Source organism: Pleurodeles waltl, chromosome 5, assembly GCF_031143425.1.
Source record: "Pleurodeles waltl isolate 20211129_DDA chromosome 5, aPleWal1.hap1.20221129, whole genome shotgun sequence".
NCBI lineage: Eukaryota > Metazoa > Chordata > Amphibia > Caudata > Salamandridae > Pleurodeles > Pleurodeles waltl.
Genome location: NC_090444.1, coordinates 409439405 through 409458744, shown reverse-complemented (window position 1 = coordinate 409458744; position 19340 = coordinate 409439405). Strand labels below are relative to the sequence as shown.

At 46.6% G+C, this 19340-nt stretch overlaps 1 protein-coding gene across 5 annotated transcripts in view; it reads right to left on the bottom strand.

Annotated features, from left to right (window-relative positions):
* The window catches only part of GPCPD1 (glycerophosphocholine phosphodiesterase 1), a 741593-nt gene that overhangs the window by 203406 nt on the left and 518847 nt on the right, over positions 1 to 19340 (bottom strand). For all 5 annotated transcript variants that reach the window (XM_069234162.1, XM_069234166.1, XM_069234163.1 and 2 more), the window contains exon 13: positions 8135 to 8212. In XM_069234162.1, coding sequence (XP_069090263.1) covers positions 8135 to 8212 — 78 coding nt within the window. The remainder of the gene's footprint in view (positions 1 to 8134; positions 8213 to 19340) is intronic.

Sequence of the window (19340 nt, the reverse complement as noted above, 5' to 3'; positions counted from 1 at the left end):
GTTGGCGATGCGCCACTGGTTTGCAGCTTGTACTGCGACCCTTTTCCCAGCCGCGTCGAACTTGCGGCTCTCCTTATCCGGATGTGGTGCCTCGCCTGATGTGTGCGAGTTGGCTCTCTTGCGAGCTGCCCCTACCACGACTGAATCTGGTGGCAGCTGTGAGGTGATAAAAGTAGGGTCCGTGGGCGGTGCTTTATATGTTTTCTCCACCCTTGCAGTTATCGCTCTACTCTTGACAGGTTCTTTGAAGATCTGCTTTGCGTGCCTTAGCATTCCTGGAAGCATAGGCAGGCTTTGGTAGGTGCTATGGGTGGAAGAGAGGGTGTTGAAAAGGAAGTCATCCTCAACAGGTTCTGCGTGTAACGACACGTTATGGAACTCTGCTGCCCTAGCTACCACCTGTGCATACGCTGTGCTGTCCTCAGGGGGTGAGGGCTTGGTAGGGTACGACTCAGGACTATTGTCTGATACTGGGGCGTCGTATAGGTCCCAAGCGTCTTGGTCATCTTGGCTCATGGTGGTATGAGCTGGTGAATGTGACGGAGTCTGTGCCGGTGATACATGAGTTACAGGTGGAGGAGAGGGTGGCGGGGTTACCTTTTTAACCACTTTTGTTTGTGGTGTTTGTTCCTGTGTTTGGAACTCGAGTCTCCTTTTTCTCCTGATTGGGGGAAGGGTGCTGATTTTCCCTGTCCCACTTTGTATGAAGATCCGCTTTTGTGTGTGGTCCACGTCAGTGGTCTGCAACTCTTCCTCAAATCTGTGCTTGCGCATTTGAGAGGACAGTGATTGTTCCTCTGAATACGAGCTGGCAGTCGGTTCGGTTGCTGGTCGTTTTGGCACCGAAACTGTCTTTGCTTGTCTTCGGCTCCGAGGTTAATTTCCTCTTTTTCGGAGTCGAGCCTTCTCGGCGTCGATCCTCCTCTGTGCCGCTGTCTCTGCGTCGAGCAGCTTCGGTTCCGCTGTCTCGGCGTCGATCTTTTTCGGCAGCAGTGTCTCGGTCCCGAGATTGCTGCGTGCCTGTGTCTCGACCCGAGTCGGACGATCTCGGCACCGGTTCGGCCTTTTTCGGTGCCGATGGTCGGTCACCTACTTTATGGGTTGAGCCATGGCCTGTTGGCAGTGGCATCCCCTGGGCCTTGTCTGTTTTCTTGTGTGGTGCTTGCTTCGACGTCTTACTCACGGTTTCTTCGACGTCGAATTCGTCCGAGCCCGATTCATGAATGGAGAAGGCTTCCTCTTCTTCTCCTTGTTCCTCGAACCCTCGTTGTCCTGTCGGTGTGGCCGCCATCTGTAATCTTCTGGCTCGCCGGTCACGGAGCGTTTTTCGGGACCGAAACGCACGACAAGCCTCGCACGTCTCTTCCTTGTGCTCGGGCGACAGGCACAAGTTACAGACCAAATGTTGGTCTGTATATGGCAATTTATTGTGGCATTTAGGACAGAATCGGAACGGGGTCCGGTCCATCAGTGTCGATCTTACACGCGGTCGGGCCGACCAGGCCCAGACGGGGGATCGAAATTACCCCGAGGGGCGACTGGAGCTCTTCACGATTCGGTGTCGATTCTATTCTAACCCGATACCGAACGAAACAATACCGACGTAGTTTTCTGAAGTTATGACTATCTTTCCGTCCCGAAACCCGGAGCGAAAAGGAACACGTCCGAACCCGATGGCGGAACAAAAACAATCTAACATTGAGTCGACGCCCATGCACAATGGAACAAAGGAGGAGGAGTCCCTCGGTCTCGTGACTCGAAAAGACTTCTTCGAAGAAAAACAACTTGTAACACTCCGACCCAACACCAGACGGCGGACTATGCACAACATGTGTATCTGCAGCTACACATGCCACCGAACACATATTTATAACCCCTTAGTGAACCTATTCACAATAGGGGATTTGAAAACCGAGGGTTTATCGGGCTGCTAAAAGGCAGATATAGCAGAGAGACAGCCCTTCAGTGTCCTGTAGAGGACCCTGTTGGGCAAAAGACAGATTGAAAATAAGAATATCAGATAAAGAAGCAGAGAAATGATCTATAGACCTCTCTGTACAATATCTTAGAAATTTTTGCCAACGTCAAGGTTACACAGTTTTTGTGGAGGAAAGCCTGGATGCGAAGATAACGGTACAGACTTCAAGAGGAAGGTCCAAAGCTGTCAACTGCCGCTGGTAAATCTCCACGTATGATGGTGCAGAGTTGAGAGGTTCAGGTGGAGGACCCTCCCGTGCTGCTCTGACAGAACATCATCCCGTAAGGGAAGCCTGATCGGAGGATCAATGGTCATTTTCAAAAGCTCTGGATACAACCCTCTCCATGCCCAATCCGGTGCCATAAGGATTACATGGGACCGGTCATTCTTGATCTTCTTAAGCACTCTGAACAGGAGTGGTATGGGTGGAAAGGCATTCAGTATTCCTGAGCTCCACTTGCAACAAAAAGTGTTGCCAAGCAAGTGCCACCCTGGAAGCTCCATCACATAATACTGTTGAAATTGCACATTCTCTTCGGAGGCGGATCGATCTAACCAAGGCTCTCCCAACTGCTGAAAGAGCCTTGCACCACCGCTGAATGGAGATACCACATGTGACCTGCTAGACATCGGCAGCTGAACTTGTCAGTTCTGGCATTCAGAGAACCTGCCACGTGTGGAATCACCATGGTTATGCCCTGCTGTTCCAGCCATGTCCAGAGATGCAGGGCCTCTTGACAAATGGGTTCACGACCCCACTTCGCCCCACTTGTTGCAGGACCACATTGCGGTGGTGTTGTCTGAACACCTGCACTAATTTCCCATTGACAGAGGGAAAAAATGCCTTAAACGCTAGTCTGATCGCCATGAACTCCAACATGTTGATGTGGAGCCTATATTCCACCGGAGACAAGAGTCCTCTGATCTCCACCTCTCCCCGATGGCAGCCCCATCCCAGGAGTGACGCATCTGTCGCTACTGTGAGGTCTGGTTTGGGAACAGAGTGATGTCTGCCTCGGACTCATTATCAGTTTGTTACCCACCAATGCAGATCTTTTGCAGTTCCCTCCAAGATCTGGGCCATGTCGGGGAGAGTTCCCGGATGCTGCAACCATTGAAACATCAGGCCCCACTGCAGAGCGTGCATATGCCATCTGGCATGTTTCACTAGCAGGATGCAGGAGGCCATGAGGCCCAGCAGCCTTGGAGTCATTCTCACGGAAATCTGAGACATGGGCTGAAACACTGGTATCATAGCATGAATATCTTGGACTTGCTGCTTGGAAAGATGTCTGAAACTGCACTGTGTCCAGAACAGCTCAGATGAAAGGGATTTTCTGAGAGGGAGTCTGGTGCATCTGCACGTTTATATTGAAGCCCAGCGAATGCCAGAGGTTCGCCGAAGTATGGAGGTGGGAGATGACTGTTGGGGGCGAACTTGCTTTCAACAGCCAGTTGTCAAGGTAGGGGAAGACTGAAACCCCTGACCTGCGGAGATGAGCTGTGACCACAGCCATCACCTTGGTGAACACCCGAGGAGTACTGGTAAGGCCAAATGGCAGCATGGTGCATTGAAAGTGTTTGTGACCTACTTTGAACCGTAGGTAGGGCCTGTGGACCGGAACGATTGGGATATGGAAATATGCAACCTGTAAGTCTAGCGCTACCAACCAGTCTTCTGGGTCTAGAGCAGAAGAGACCTAAGCCAACATGAGCATTTTGAACTTCCTGAGGAAGAGATTTACGGTCAGTAGGTCCCGACTAGGTCAAATACCTTTGTTCTTTTTGTGTATCAGAAAGTAGCTGGAGTAACAACCATTGCCTACTTCATATATTGGGACCCTCTCTATGACACTCTTGGCCAAGAGAGCCGAAACATCCTCTCTAAGCAGACACAAATGATCCTCTGCCAGTCGTTCAAACGTAGGTGGGATCGGAGGAGGAAAGAACTGTAAAGGCAGAGAATAGCCGTTTCTGACTATCTCCAGTACTCATGCGTCTGATGTTTGTCAGTGGATGAGACAAAGGTATAATCTCCCTCCAACTGGGCAAGCATGGTCCTTCAGATGTAAACTAGGGTGATGCTTCTATAGAGGTAGATCTGTAAGCGTTATGTTAAGCTGGGTGAAGAGAAGTCCCACGGGAAGCAGGTGTTTAACATTCCTTTGGCTTTCGCAGTCTCAGTGCCCTTTATTTTCTCTAATGTCGAGTCCACGTTGCAGAAAAGTGCCCCTTCTGCATGATTATTCCCCCGATAGACACATTTTGCCTGATATGTGGCCAGGCCCCAGCACCTGTGTTCTTTCCCTAAACTGTACTATTGCTTCCACAATTGGCACACCTCTGGCACACAGCTAAGGGCCTTATGTACAAACACATTTTCCCATAGACACAGAATGGATAAAACCCCTTGCTACATCTGGCACTAAGTCCCTTGTAAATGGTAACAATGGTACCAAGGGCCCTGTGACCAAGTAAGGCCTCTAAGAGTTGCAGCATGTATTGTGCCACCTAAGGGACCCCTCACCAAACAAGCACCGTGCCATTGCAGATCATGTGTGTTGGTGGGGAGAAAAAGGTAAAGTCGACATGACATCCCTCTCTGGGTGCCATGGAATAGGTAGTCACCACACCAGCAGGCCTCACAGCCCTAAGGCAGTGTGCACTATACCAGGTGAGGGTATAGTTGCATGAGCAATATGCTTCTACCATGTTTAGGTCCATTCTTAGACCCTGAAAGTGCAGTGTAGCCATACTGAGTACAAGCGCTGGGAGTTTTTCATTACGAACTCCGCAGCTCCATGATGGCTTTCCTGAATGCTGGAAAGCTTGGTATCAAACTTCGCAGCTCAATAAACCCACACTGATGCCAGTTTTGGATTTATTGTAAAATGTACACAGAGGGCATCTTAGAGATGCCCCCTGAAATTCACCTAAACTCCATAGTGTGTGGCTGACCGGTCTGTGCCAGCCTGCCACCACCAGACAGGTTTCTGACCCCATGGGGTGAGGTTCTGTGTGCTCTCAGGGGTTGGGGAGAAAACCTGCTAAGGGTGGAGGTGCTTCACACCTCCCCCTGCAGGGACAGCAACACTTGGCAGTGACTCTCAAAGGCTCTTGCTTTTTGTTCTGTTGTCTCAGGGCACTCCAGCTAGTGGAGATGCCACCTGCTGCCCGCAGACTGAGCCCCACATTTGGTGGCAAGTCTGATGGGAAAATTAGTAAACACAAGGAGGGGTGTCCACCCCAGCTGGGACCACCCCTAGGGTGCCCATAGCTGAGGTGAAACACTCCTGGCAGAATCCTCCATCTTGCTTTGGAGGAAGATAACAAATAGGGTAAGGAATGTGCACCCTTCCCCAAAGGGAGTGGGCACAGGAAGGGTGTTGCCAACCTCATGGTCAATAGCCATTGTTCACTGTCCTCTAACACCCCTAAATATAATGTTTAGGGGCACCCCTGGAACCTTGCTCTTCAGATTCCTGGGGACCTTAAAGAAAAAGTACTGAAGACCTTGGGGAAAGTGTGGGTTAAAGTTAATTTGTTCCTTGAAGGACAACTTCTTCTGTGACAGTCTCATGTGACTTCAGTGGCAGTTTGGTGGAGATTTTCCCAGTTTGTGGGCGAGACAAAAGCCACTTTTGGCAAACATCCAACTCCTCCTCCTGCAAGCACTGGATAATAGGCTGCTCAAAGTCATCAGACCCAGCATTTGATGGTGATTTCAGCATCAATCGGGTTTTTAGCATTAGTGGGATCCTCAGTATCTTCAACATCAAGGCCTTGGGTGCTGATGGCTGCTTCAATGCCAAGGTGGACTACAATGCTAGTTTCAGTGTAACCTTCAATGCTGCAGCTGAAAAGCCCATCAGCTCAGAGGAAGACTGTTACTTATGCAGAGTCTTTGTGTCTGGAGGACAGAGAGGTGTCAACTCTGAAGGTGTCTGTCGGTGTCGCACATGACCCGACAGTAGGGGTGGACCAGCACGCTGTTGTTGAGTCTCGGGGTTAGATGCTCGACTCCCACTGAGGCGATGCTCTGCCTGTCCACTGGGTTGTTGTGTGGCCGTGGGTTGAGAATAGGTAGTGACCATACACATGGTTGAAGTCTCTGGGGGCTGTTGAACCTTGGGCTCGTTAGAGGGGGAACTCTTCTCCAAACTGGACACAAGCTGGGCCTCAGAAGGGCCAACTTCTTCTTCCAAACACGGACTATGCGTTCCCTAAGGATGTCAGGGCTGTCGTCTCAATCTAGCCTCTACGTTCTCCGATGGGTCCACCTCCACTCCTGTCAATATCAAAAGGTCTTCTTATATCAGAGTCTGAGGCAGGCCATTGTCTATTTGGGGGGGGGGGGGCAAAAATTGCAGACTTGATGGAGGTCAACCTAGGGGAATTTGGAGTGGCCACAGGGGTGGGGGAAGGGTTGTTTCGGGGGGGGGGGGGGCAGTTAGTACTGAAACGACTGACCCGGCATTTCAATAGAAAAGGCACCAGTGACAAGGCCCCAGAGCAGGGCCATGGCCCTGGTGGAAGGCGATAAAGTGAGCATGTGTGTTGAAGTCCTTTAAACGATAACAAAATGGGATTGTGGTTCTGTGAAGATTATTCCATGATAACTGGAGTTGAAGAGGAACTTGTTGATAAGCATTACTAATCCCCAAACACAAAGCCTGATCAGAAATCACCCAAAACCAATGGCAGTAAAAACAATCTAACAATAGAGCAAATAGCCATGAACATTACAATCTGAAGAATGCGTCCCTATTCTTTGTGACTCAAACCACTTCTTCGAAAAAAAACAAGTTGCAAACATCAAAGCCCAAAAACTAGATGGCAGGAGTATGCAAACATATTCAGTCAGGCCTTCGAAAAATCATAAAAATGTAACTAGACCCACAGGTTGAGCAGCTTGAATAAACTACTTGACCTAACTGTAATGTACTTGACCCGTAAACGGGTCTCAATTTGTGTGATCCTAGGCAAATATTGTATTTTACAATCACCTTTTTCTTCATTCTCACATAAGTGCACCTTCAAATATGTGAGTTCAGCATTTATGCCGTAAAAAAATCCCCTTTTGTTTAAGTACATTTAATGTTTGCTCCATGTATAATAATTCTAGCCCACATACAGGGTACACATGATCCATGCATGACTTGCCTCTTAGTTTACTAATAGCTTTGCCATCAGGGCATGAGTGTTTCTCAGTTTATGTTTAAACCTTCCCTTTAAATAAATACATTACTAAAGCATGATGTGGTAGTGCACCGTCAGACAGTAAATTTCAGAGAAATGTCTAAAAACTATCCCACTAACATAGCTTTATTGAGAAAACGATATAGTGTATTGGTCTTTCACAGCTACTGAATATATTTTGAAATGTTTGTAAAGTTGACTTAGTTATATAAATGTTGTATGTTAGGAAAAACCTGATACCAGAAGACTTTCATTTCACATAAGTCAGACAGTTCCTTACAAAATCCGTGAACTCTGCAGTCACAAGGAAAAGTATGAGCATTGCAAGAAGACAAACTGACTTTTGACCTCAGTCTCTGGATACAGAGCAAATGTGTCAAGAATAAGATTTAAAGGCATGTTAATTCACTTTGACTGAACAGAACACCTCTTTGTCCACTTACCAGAAGGGCCGAGTGGAATCTACAAAATGGTTCGACCTCAAAATAAAACTCGCCACAGCGAGTAGTCGAGTAGATTTTTCGAGCCCTGTTCAGTGTAATCAAATTTACCAATATAACTAACTGTAATAATGGCAAATCTTTATTCCATTTCTCTTCCTATATATGCACTTGTAAAGCAATGTGTAACATATTCCTTATTGAACTCAAAGATTTAATGTACATGGATGCTAGGACAAGCATATTTCTTTATTCTTCTGACCTCATTCACATTGCTACTGTGATACAATAGATGATGCTATCAATAGCAGAGTCTAAACTACATTCTGCAGGTTGATCTACTTAAATGTCTCAGTCACCTTTTGGAAACCTTTTTATTTTATTAACTTGATCCTCACAGATAATCGGTAACTAACAGCAACAGAATTCTGTTGTGGTATAATTTGCTGTTTGCACAATTCTGAAAATAAGGTTTTTACGGACTGAAATTACACAAAAATGTTCAAAATCCAAATACCTTCAGCAGTTGAAGCTGGCCGTATGTGAGATCTTTTACAGGAATCTCGAACAGCTCTATTGACTCAGCATCACCTTTCTAAAAAAAAAAAAAAAAATGTGTTACATTACAGCCACACACATACCCCTTTTGAAAATATTTAATATGTAAAGAAAAAATAATATCAAACTAGCATCTACATTTAAACAATCCAAATAAGCACTCTTCTCTTTGCACCTATTTGTTAAATTGAAAAGGAGAAGTTACTTACCTCACACTATCTTTAGTACTGGGTCCTTTCAGTTCACACCTGCTCCAGCTTCCACCCCTGTGACTCACAGGTGCCCCACTGGGCACTGTATGTCGAGATAAGCGTCGGGGGGGGGGGGCGTGACAGTTGAGGCTCTGTAGTTATGTATGGCGTTAAAGTACTAAACTCGTAGGGGGCTCCTTGGGAGGAGAAGAATGGAATATCCCCTTCATGCTCACCACCGCATTTACACCTGTGCGTTAGGAGTAGGTGGGAGCAATCTCGGGCACGTTCACTGAAGCCTACACGCTTATGGCTAGGCTGCTCCTCCCATCTCGGCTGCAGCTGACAGGCCATAGCCCACAACGGCCACCAGAAGCACTCTTTCCTCCCGTTCACCGTGGGCCTAGTGGGCAGTAGGGGGAAGAAAGAATGAGGTCAGTGTTTTGCCGTCTGCCGACGATAGTCAGTTGCCCCTGTGCGCTTCTCACCTGATGGGCCTCAGATCGCCTACACCAACTCTCCCCTCTGCATCGCTCAGCCCGATGCTGCCTTCTGGGCAGCCAATCCGCCAGATGGGGCAGCGGAGAGGGTACACAATACCTAACCAGCCCGCGGGCCATGATCAACTTCACCACCTCCAATGCCCTTTCTTCTATCCTGCGGCAAACCACACACAGCTTCACCCCTCTGGGCACCATAATTTTTCACTTGCTGATGTGGTTGCGGCCTCCTCGCTTGCAGTTTCTGGGGCTTTTGTGGGCCTAATTTAGGAGAGTGCTGCACTCTCATCAGAGCCCCCGACATCGGGGGCCTTGGCTGCAGGGCTAGATTGTGGGTGCACGACAGGCTATGTCCGGGATAGCTTTAAAGCCACTGGAGTCACTGCCAGTCTGTAATGTAGCAACCCCAGAATGGACCCCACCCCCCACATATACACACACACAATCCCCCTTACTTAAATGTATTTTGGAAATGGAACCATTTCTCAAAACATCAGCTTATGGTCTATGAAAATACACACATTTCCATTTTGAAAACATACTTTTCAATTTTGGTATACAGATTCTAACTCCGACAAACAAGCTTTTAATTTTGTAGCTTGGGTTGCACATGGGAGAGCTACTAATAGGTAGCTGGAGAGCTACTAGTAGCTCAAGCCTGCTTTGGAATATCAGAATACAGAAATTAAATATGGGAAGCTGCAACGGACCAGATATTTAAAGGCAGCTCTCCTCCTCCCATCTGCATAACAGTCTTGTATGTCCTTCAACAGAGTACTGTGGAAAAGCATGCCAGAGACTGCTGCATCTTGGTAACGTGTATCAGCCATCACATCAGGGTGTGCCTTGTCCCCAAAGCCTCTGAAGGACTGTGGGTGAATGCTGCTTTGGGGTCCTATACTCATTTGATTGTACCCTTGCACGACAGAACACCTGGTCACTCCAGATGTGTGTCTTGCTCTTAAGCTTTTTAAACTATTCTACCTACTGGACTGGAGTCTGCATGAGCCTGCAGGGCCACCGCATACCCATTCCACCAGCATCACAGTCAGAATGCACTTTCTACATTTGCATTTAGTTCAGTGGAACAGGTTGTAGTGTGAGGAGCCTTGACAATGCTCATTATGCCCCCAGGCATATCACTGCAGACTGATATACAGCCCTCCTATACTGACTGCCTCTGAAATCACCCATCTGCTGTATATTGACACTGGGTCCCACATGCCTTATTTTTAGCCCTTTGTCTTCTTGAAAGTCACTGTAACAACTTCTATAGTCAGATGCTCTATCTAGAAAGAAGCTACGCACCCACAACATCAATGCACTAGGTCATTTTTGATGCTAATGAGGAAATCTGTCAGTACCAAGGTAGGCTCTTTCAACTTCAATATGGAGGAAGTCTGCTTTTGGACCCACTACAATTCAAAACAGCCCACAAAATTCAACCTCGAGGTCCCCAGAAAACAACCAACCAAGGGACTACAGTACTAAGTCTTTACTACACCAGCATGTCTGCACAATCCATCCAATGGACATGGACATTCTTGTCTCTTCAGAGCTGCTGAACTACTCTTATGAAATTGTCATCAAGAGGAAAAAGTTAATTTCACGGAGACCGAGACTGCAATAGGGCTATATTAATTTTAGGGTCCTTAATCGGCCTATCATGACTAACCACAGATAGAAAAACATCACTGACCAACTGGCACATTTTCTGGATTCTAATGGAGGAAATGCCTCCCTGTGCAATGTAGGAAGACTGCGTTCTTATCAACTTGCTCATTCTCACCTGCAGCCTTAAAGTTTTAGAACACATTACAAGAGTTAAGACTGAGCCCATGTCCCTTGTTTAGGTGCACACATGCCCCCATCCCCACAAAGATCGCTCATCTGTGACAGCAGGTCTAGCCCAGTTAACACCATGAGCTTTCTGACATGCTCTGTATTTAAACAGTGGAATGTTTGGGGGCATGGGGCAAATATGAGCTCAGTGTATACTGTTTTACTGATTCTTGACTTTGCCTGCATTGTTTAGCCAAACTGTTGGAGGTTCAGAGGCCCCAGGGTTGAACGTGTCCCCTACTGTACTTTTTCCAGTAACCTGACAACTTCAACCGTACCGCTGCAATATATCACCTGCAAGTAGTTTATTTCACTTTACTACTTCCATATAGTGTGATGAGAAGAGCCACCAATGCTTGCTTGGAAAGGATATGCACCACTTGTTTTTGGCTTGAAAAAGTTATATATTTGAGTGTGCAACAAGCGGTATTTTATTGGTTTCAAATTGTCTCTTACCTGAAAAGTAGAATCTGCTAGCTTGGAAGTGTGCATTGTGTCTGGTTGTACCCAAGGAGATTCAGACTAGAGGAGCACCTCCCTCTTCCCTTTCCCTGGCGTCTGGGCTTAAGATAACTTGCGCCCCTTATATAAGTTTCTAATGGTTGTTGCATCTGCTGTTGTGATTAGTTGCTAGGGCTAGTATTTATGGGCTTAGGGGTTTTGTTCTAATTGGATCTATAGCTAGGGTTTCCTTCTAGAGTAAGAGTCTAAGGTTTGCATTGTGATTGGCAATAGGGCTATGGTTCCTATTGGACTAAGGGTTTAGGGTGACTGTTCCGACTGGTTGCCAGGGCTGGGGTTCTGATTGGCTGCTAGCGCTAGGGTTCCTATTGGACTAAGGGTTTAGGGTTACAGTTCTTATTGGCTGTTAGGGCTAGGGTTGTGATTGGTTAATAGGGCGAGTATCCCACTGGCTTTAGAGTTAGGATTCTGATTTGTTAGGGCTGGTGTTCTATTGGCCAATAGGGCTGTTTAAGCCTAAGGCTCAGGGCGTCTCAGACCGAGTGTTGAGGCTAAGGGTGGAGAGGACAAGGGCAGTTGCCTGTTTGGGCCTGTTAGGGCCAGGTCAGGTCTTGGGCCAGAAATGCTGCCCAATTTCTCCTTTACCAACTACTACCTTAAGCCCTCCCTATCCGCCAACATCCAAACACAAAACCAGCAAAGGTATTCTACTTACATACCACAAACAAACCTCATACAGATTTCAATGTCTCAACAATAACTACAAAACCAAACTAATACCACCTATACAGACGTAAACCCCCAACTACATCACTATGGAACCTTAATTCTCTCACAAAACACAACTCTTTCCCATACCACTAACACATACACACATCACAAACACAAAGCCACATCATACCAAACTATAAAGCATCCAGACAAGTTCCGTGTTCAAACAAAACACCAGCTCTTTCCTCTACTTACTCATAACAGACCCCTTTTTAACATGACAAAACCTATACTCAGCATTCCATCACACTATCCACAAACCTCCTCTTTTTCCAATTACACACAACTATAGATTTCTTAAACTCTAACCAACCACACATTACCTCTTCCAGTGATCAAATCTAATAATACAAACTCTTGTCCATCCCCTCTTACTCAACACTCTTCTCCAAATTATATCACCGCACCCTATACTTTTCAAACACTACTCACCAGCAGTAACTCACATACAAATCCTTCACAAAAAACACTACATCCATATCTCAACAACACACACACCAGCACTCCAAAATAACACTTTCAAAAAACTTTCCATCACGCCCACCCTCCTGACTACACAAATACAAATCCAAAACGAACTTTACTCTAAAGTTCACACACTTCACCAACATCTACCACAAACACCCTTATACAGCAACATTCATTCATCTGCCTCTCATCCATTGCACAATTTAGAGCCTTACAATATGACCTACATGCTCCACCACCACCCCTAACCAATACTCCTTCCGGCCTAAACAGACACAAACTACCCAACATATCACTCTTCACAATTTTGCATCCCTATGTCTATTACACAAGGTTACTCTACAAAAACAGAACAACTCACCATCTCACTCTCAACACAGACCCAACAAAATGCATTCTAAGCCTGCTGGATGAAGAACACAATGTAGAACAACACTATTGTGATCCTCATACAGTTATAATCAACACTGACACCTCATACAAGTTTAAAATATACTGATAACTCCACTACTAAACAAAATTACACCACCACCAAACCAAAATCTCTAAACGCCTACTCATAAATGCTCAATCACTCTCTAAAAACCAGTACCATATCTACAACATACCCACTGACACACAACCTGATTTACTCTTCATAACTGAATCACGGTTGGGATACAACATGGCCCCGGTGTTGCATGAAGTCCTTCTTACACACTAGCAAACCATCACACAAACCGTCCAGGCAAAAAAGATGGTGGACTAGCTATTATATTCAAACAAACAAATCTCAGCAAAACAAAAAACCATCTCAATATAAGGTTGTGAGCCCCTCTGCACCAGATGCAACTCTACACCAACTTTCTCTGGTAACTTCCACCTCCTTTACAGATAACCACTTAGCAATTCTACATTCCCTGACATTTCCAGACACAGTTTCAAACCTTCTAACACTATACTCCAACCTATGCATTCTTGGGGAACTAAACATCTGGTTTGACAAACCCAATATGCCCCATCCAAAAGCTATCATCACTGGCCTAGTCACATTCAACCTACAGCAGATTGTACACAATCCCACACACATACCTGGACACATCCTAGATGTCGTTTTTGCAAACCCAGAACTAGTTACTGTTCAAACAAAGCATCACAACAGTCACATGGTCAGACCACCATTTGGTAATTTTCCAACATAAAACACCACACATCAACAGACCCAAGACCACCTTACATACATCCACCTACCAACCATGGAACAAACTCAATTTTGAACACTTAGAAACACAACCAGCATCTAACAGATCTACAAACAATAAATTCTGTTAAAAAACGTTACAAGTGGCTAAAGGAAGCTTTCAATATCCTTATACCACTAAGGAAACCAAAACCAAACAAAAGAAAACAAGCACCTTGGAGAAATACAAAATTTAAAAAGATAAAAACCACAGATCAGAAAGTTGCAATACACATAGATCAAATCACGACAAACTTCAGCAATGCAAACCTACCAGAATATACAAATCAACAATCAAAAAGCTAGGAAAAAAAAAGGTACTACTTAGACAGAATTCAAAATGCTACATCTGCAAATAATTTTTTTTTTTTTTAATTCTTAAATTTCAAAAACCTAAATGCATGGAAAGAACTCATCCCATTACTCAAGGTTTAGCAGACAAAATGGCACATCATTACACATCCAAGGCAGACACAATGGACGCCTATTTAAAAACAGAAAACCAACAGCACCAACCTGTTTCCAAAAACCCCGTACAAGCGTAAGCTAACCCAGCCTCTGCACCCCTTCAAATAAATAACACAAACTGAATTTATGGATTTGGTCAAAGCAAGTAGGCCTTCTGGCTGACTTTTTGACCCTTGTCCACACCACATCTTCAAGAATATTCCTCTATCTACCTTGTCTGCTTCACTAATAAGAAGAATCATCAATAATTCTTTACCTACAGGAATCTTTACTGAAGATCATAAAATGGCAAACATACGCCCGTTATTAAAGAAAACAAACCTAAACCCGCATGACCCCCAACAACTACAGACCGATTACAAATGGTATTTTCCTGGGAAAACTGATAGAAGGAGCAGCTTTCGCTCAGATGTCACAATTCATTGGAGTTAACTCCATACTTTCAGACTACCTAACTGGATTCTGCCCAGGAAGAGCAGAATGTGCCCTCTTCACCATCTGGGAAGAGCTTAAAATCATAATAGACCACAATGGAGTTGCTACACTACGTCCTCTGGACCTCTCAGCTGCCTGTGACACAGCTGACCATGAGACTAATACAAAGACTCTGAAGCCGGCATAAATGGGACTGCTCTCGACTGGATCATATCATACCTTCAAAACAGAACTAATATCATCCATATGCCCCCCCCCCTTCTCGTCCAATCCTTAACTCATAAAAAGCAGCGGTCCCTAAAGACTCAATCATCTCTCCCATGCTTTTAAACATCTACATGATATCATTGCAGACAATGATCAATACATTTCAACTCACATGCTACAACTATGCAGATGAGACAAATACTCCTTAAACTGAAATGCCCCAAAGGCATTGCAAACTCCCAAATCTTCAGTCGTCACTACCTATTTCCAGCTACATAACGGTAACTGAACCTGGGCACGTTTGGTATCACACGTCTGAATCATACCCAAATACTGTTGCCAGTATTAGTTGTTTGAGTCCACGCTCTATGGAGGCTCATTAGAGGACCCCCAGCATTGCTACCACCAGTCTTACAAGGCTTTCTGGGCCCACCTGCTGCCACCCCTCAGACAGGTTTCTGCCCTCATGCTGCTTGATCTGATCAAGCCCTGGAAAACAGATCAAAGGATTTCCTTTGAGAGAGGGAGGTAACACCCTCTCCCTTGGGAAACAGGTGTGACTGGCATGGGAGTGGTAGCCTCCCCAAGCCACTGGTTTGCTTTGAAGGGTATATTTGGTGCCCTCCGTGCATAAACCGGTCCACACTGGTTCAGGGACCCCTAGGTCCCTGCTCTGGCGCGAATCTGGACAATGGAAAGGGGAGTGACCCCTGTCCACCACCATCCCAGGGGTGGTGGCCAGAGCTCCTTCAGAGGATCCCTGGGTTCTGCCATCTTGTTTTCAAGGTTGGCAGGGAACTCTGGGAGCATCTGAGTGGCCAGGCCAGGCAGGTGATGAAAGAGCCCCTCCTGATAGGTGCTTACCTGGTTAGGGGACCAGTCCCCCTTTCAGGGATATTTAGGGTCTCTCTCTTGGGCGGGTCCTCGGATTCAGCTTGCAAGATTCCAGCAGAACTCCTCTGCAACCTCTGCTTTGACTTCTGGCCTCCAGAAGTGCGGCTAGAATCTCCAGGTGCCGACAACCTGCTTCAAAGAAGAAAGGACTCTTCAGCAACATTGTTTCCAGGGCTCCTGCCACCTTTGCAACAATTTCCTAGCCATGCATCCTCAGAAGACTGCAACTCTTCAGCCTGCCCAAGAAGAAGAAGGAATCACTTCCCTGAAACCACAGGCACAGACAAGCGACGACCGGCTACGTGGATCCTCTCCTCTGCTGAGTTGCGTGGACCCTGCGTCACGGGTGGTGGTCCGGAGTAGTCCTCTTGGTCCTCTCTGCCAGCTAACTTTGGTGGAGGTAAGCCTTTGCCTTCCCACGCAGGACAGTACCCCGTGCATGAAGTCTCTTGCAGCTGCCAAGGCTTACTTGTATCCCCTCCAAGGGATCTTCAGGTGACATGTAGCTCAGCCCCAGGCACTCCATCCTGCAAAGCACAGCCTCCTGCGTGGTTCTCCTGTGGCATGGGATTCACTTTTGTAGTGCAGCGTGGTCTCCTTCTGTGACTCCTGCGTCCCCGTCCTGTGGGACTTCTGTGGGTGCTGCCTCTGCTGACACTCTGCGACGCTGGGGGTCCCCTGTGACTCCCCCTTCCTGGGTTTAGTCCTCCTGGGCTTTGCTGGTCCCTGGCAGCAACTCTTTTCCACTAACCGTGAGTTTGCCTTTGCAATGGCTCGTTGGTGGAAATTCTGCACTGACACACGTCTGCAATCTTCCTTCCAGCGTGGGACATCTTCTGCATCCATCAGGAACTCTTCATCGGCTCCAGGGCTGCAATGCTGACCTGTTCTTCATCACCAGCGACCAACTCCTGTATCCACAGCTGAGTGGGTCCTCAGACTCCTCCTGGACTCCACTGTGACTCTTGGACTTGGTCCCCTCTCTCCAAAGGTCTTCTTTCTTCAGGACTCCATCACTGGTTTTCTTGCGGTGTTCTCTGGATTTCTTTCTTCTTTTCCACCTTTTGGGTGGTTTGAAGGAAAATCCAGTGTTTTACTCCTGCATTCCTGGTTGCTGGGGGTACTGTGCTATTTACCTTTGTGGCTATCTAATACCCCCAAGCTCCCCTCTACACATCTTACTTACCTAGGTGGGAGTACCTTGTTCGCATTCCATTTTTTAGTATATGGCTTGTGCTCTTCCTAGGGTCACTATTGGTTATTGCTATTTGCATTGTTTTCTAACCTTTTCTATGCATATTTCTGATTGTTAGTGTATATATTCAGTGTAGTACCTACCTCCTAAGGGTGGGTCACCTGTCTAGTATTTTGGGGTGATTTGTTCCAAAACTAAAGTACCTTTATTTTTGTAAAACTTTCATGTGTGTAAGTGCTGTGTGACTACAGTGGTAGGTCTCCTAGATAAGCCTTGGCTGCTCATCCACAGGTACCTCTAGGGAGCCTGGCTTCTAGACACTGTCTACACTTCACTAAGAGGGGATACCTGGACCTGGTATAAGGTGTAAGTACCTCGGGTACCCACCACAAACTAGGCCTGCTTCCTACATAAATGTCCATTTCATGAGACAAGTAGCTGTTTTAACATCAACTTCAGTTAAGTTTGCTGTTGCCTGGTTGAAAAAAAAAAAAAGCCTAGAAAAGTAGAATCCTCCAGACCAAGATTCTCTTTTCTTACACTCATGGCATGAGGGTAAGATGGCGATCGGTTAGCACACATCCGGTGAAGCTGTCCTCCCCACTCTGATGGTGTTTGTTAGTTCGGGGAAAGGAAAGGCATTCCTACAGTTTCCTTTTTGTTCTTGATTGTTGCTGTTCTTGATTGTTGCTGGAATTAATTTACATCCTCCTGCCAAATTATCGGGAGGAGGGAAAACAGGAGACCGGGCCATCGAAGTGAAAGGAAGAATGTGCACGAAGTTGCTATAATGGGGACTCACCTCCGTGGGTCTTCCTCCATCCTGACTCTTTGTACGCCGACCTGCACCTACCAATATCAGCAGAGGCTCCTGAAGACCGAGAACACAGCAGTGACAGCTCACCGTGGCTAAAGGATTTCCTGGGCTTGCCTTCCCGGGAGGTGAGATAGCATGGTGGTGGTGTTGGTGGCTTTCACTGCGTTCCGCAGTGAGAAAAGACATCAGGCGCAGTGTGGTAGGCCTCCCAAGCCACGAAGCCTCTCTGCGGAAAGGCAGATGCCTGGATGCCTGCTAGCATGAGCCCTTCCTCATTGGACCTTGGAAGACAAGGAAGCATTGGAATGTGGAAGCCTCAGCCTAAACATCAAAAGAAGGGGTGGGAGGCACCACGGCCAGTAACCCAGCATGCAGATCTAAGGGAGACAGACTAGCAGGCCGGGCAGGCATCTCGTCAGCATACTATTGCTGATTTTTTTCTGATGGAGACGAAGATTACCAAGGCCAAATTGAAGCAGGAGGAGTAATGAGAGTGATGCTGCGCATGCACTGGGGAAGACACGAGGAATGATGCAGTTATCAAGAGAAGTTCGAAACGATGAGGAATCTGAAAGGTACAAGGTAGCCCCTTTGGGTAAGAACATTGCAAGCAACAATACTGAGATCTAGATTATGGCTCAGAGAATGGCAGGGGGCTCAGAGGTAACCTTACAGGCTGCTCTGGGGGAGGTACAGATGATGGATAAATTGCTGGATCCTAAACACACACATATATGAACAGGTTGGATGGCAATAAGGTAGGTGGTGGCGGGGGTGGGGTGGTGTGTGGAGGGAAAGGGGGGTTGGGGATGGGCTGCTGGAGCCTCTCGGCATCCTGCAACCTTTGAGTATGCGGCTGTAGGTATCTCCTCAGGAGGGCGGAGTTCGAAGATACCAACATCCAAAGCTTGTAAACCTGGTTTTGCAGCAGTTTTAGAGGAGGGGCGAATCCTGAGGGGGTCCTCGAGGCATGGAGACAAATTTCTCTCACTCACAGATGATATGCAATCCTACATTACTGGGACTAGTGACTCAGACAAGGGTTTGGCCTCAGGGTCCTTAGATGTCTCAGAAGTAAGTTCCGTCAATGAGGGGGTTAAACCAGCTACTGTCAAATGAAGAAAACATCATTGTAAAAGGATCAAGCAGCCGCACAGAGTAATTTCTCGCTAGTCAGAACATTAAAATGGGACTATTCAACCACAAGGCAGTCTTATCCCAAGAACGCCTTAGTCACTAGTGGATTTGCCTCAGCAGGATATAGTTCAGCAAACCCTAGCGAGCAAAGAAGGCCTATGCTGAGCCTCATCTATAAGTCTGTAAGGCAAATGCAAGAGGAAGCCTGAAGTGAGAGTCACCGGGCTAGGCTAGATAATAAAGTCCAGTAGGCATTAAGAAAAGGTAATAAACCCTGCTCTGAGATTGGGGCAAGGAAAGCACTTGTCGAAGAATGCACAGCAGCATTGGAGCAAGACGTTGGAGGACTACAGGGTGAAGTCAAGCAGCTACAATCAAAGGTATCGGACATAATATGAAAGTTGGAAGGCTTTGAAAATGGGCAATGTCATAATAACTTAAGGTTGCTATGTCTGGCAGAAGATATCGAAGGAAATTACTGTAGGCTATACATGGTTACATTTCTAGAAGGTGCCTTGCCTGAACTTTCTACTTGGAACTGGGACTTAAGAAGTTCTTA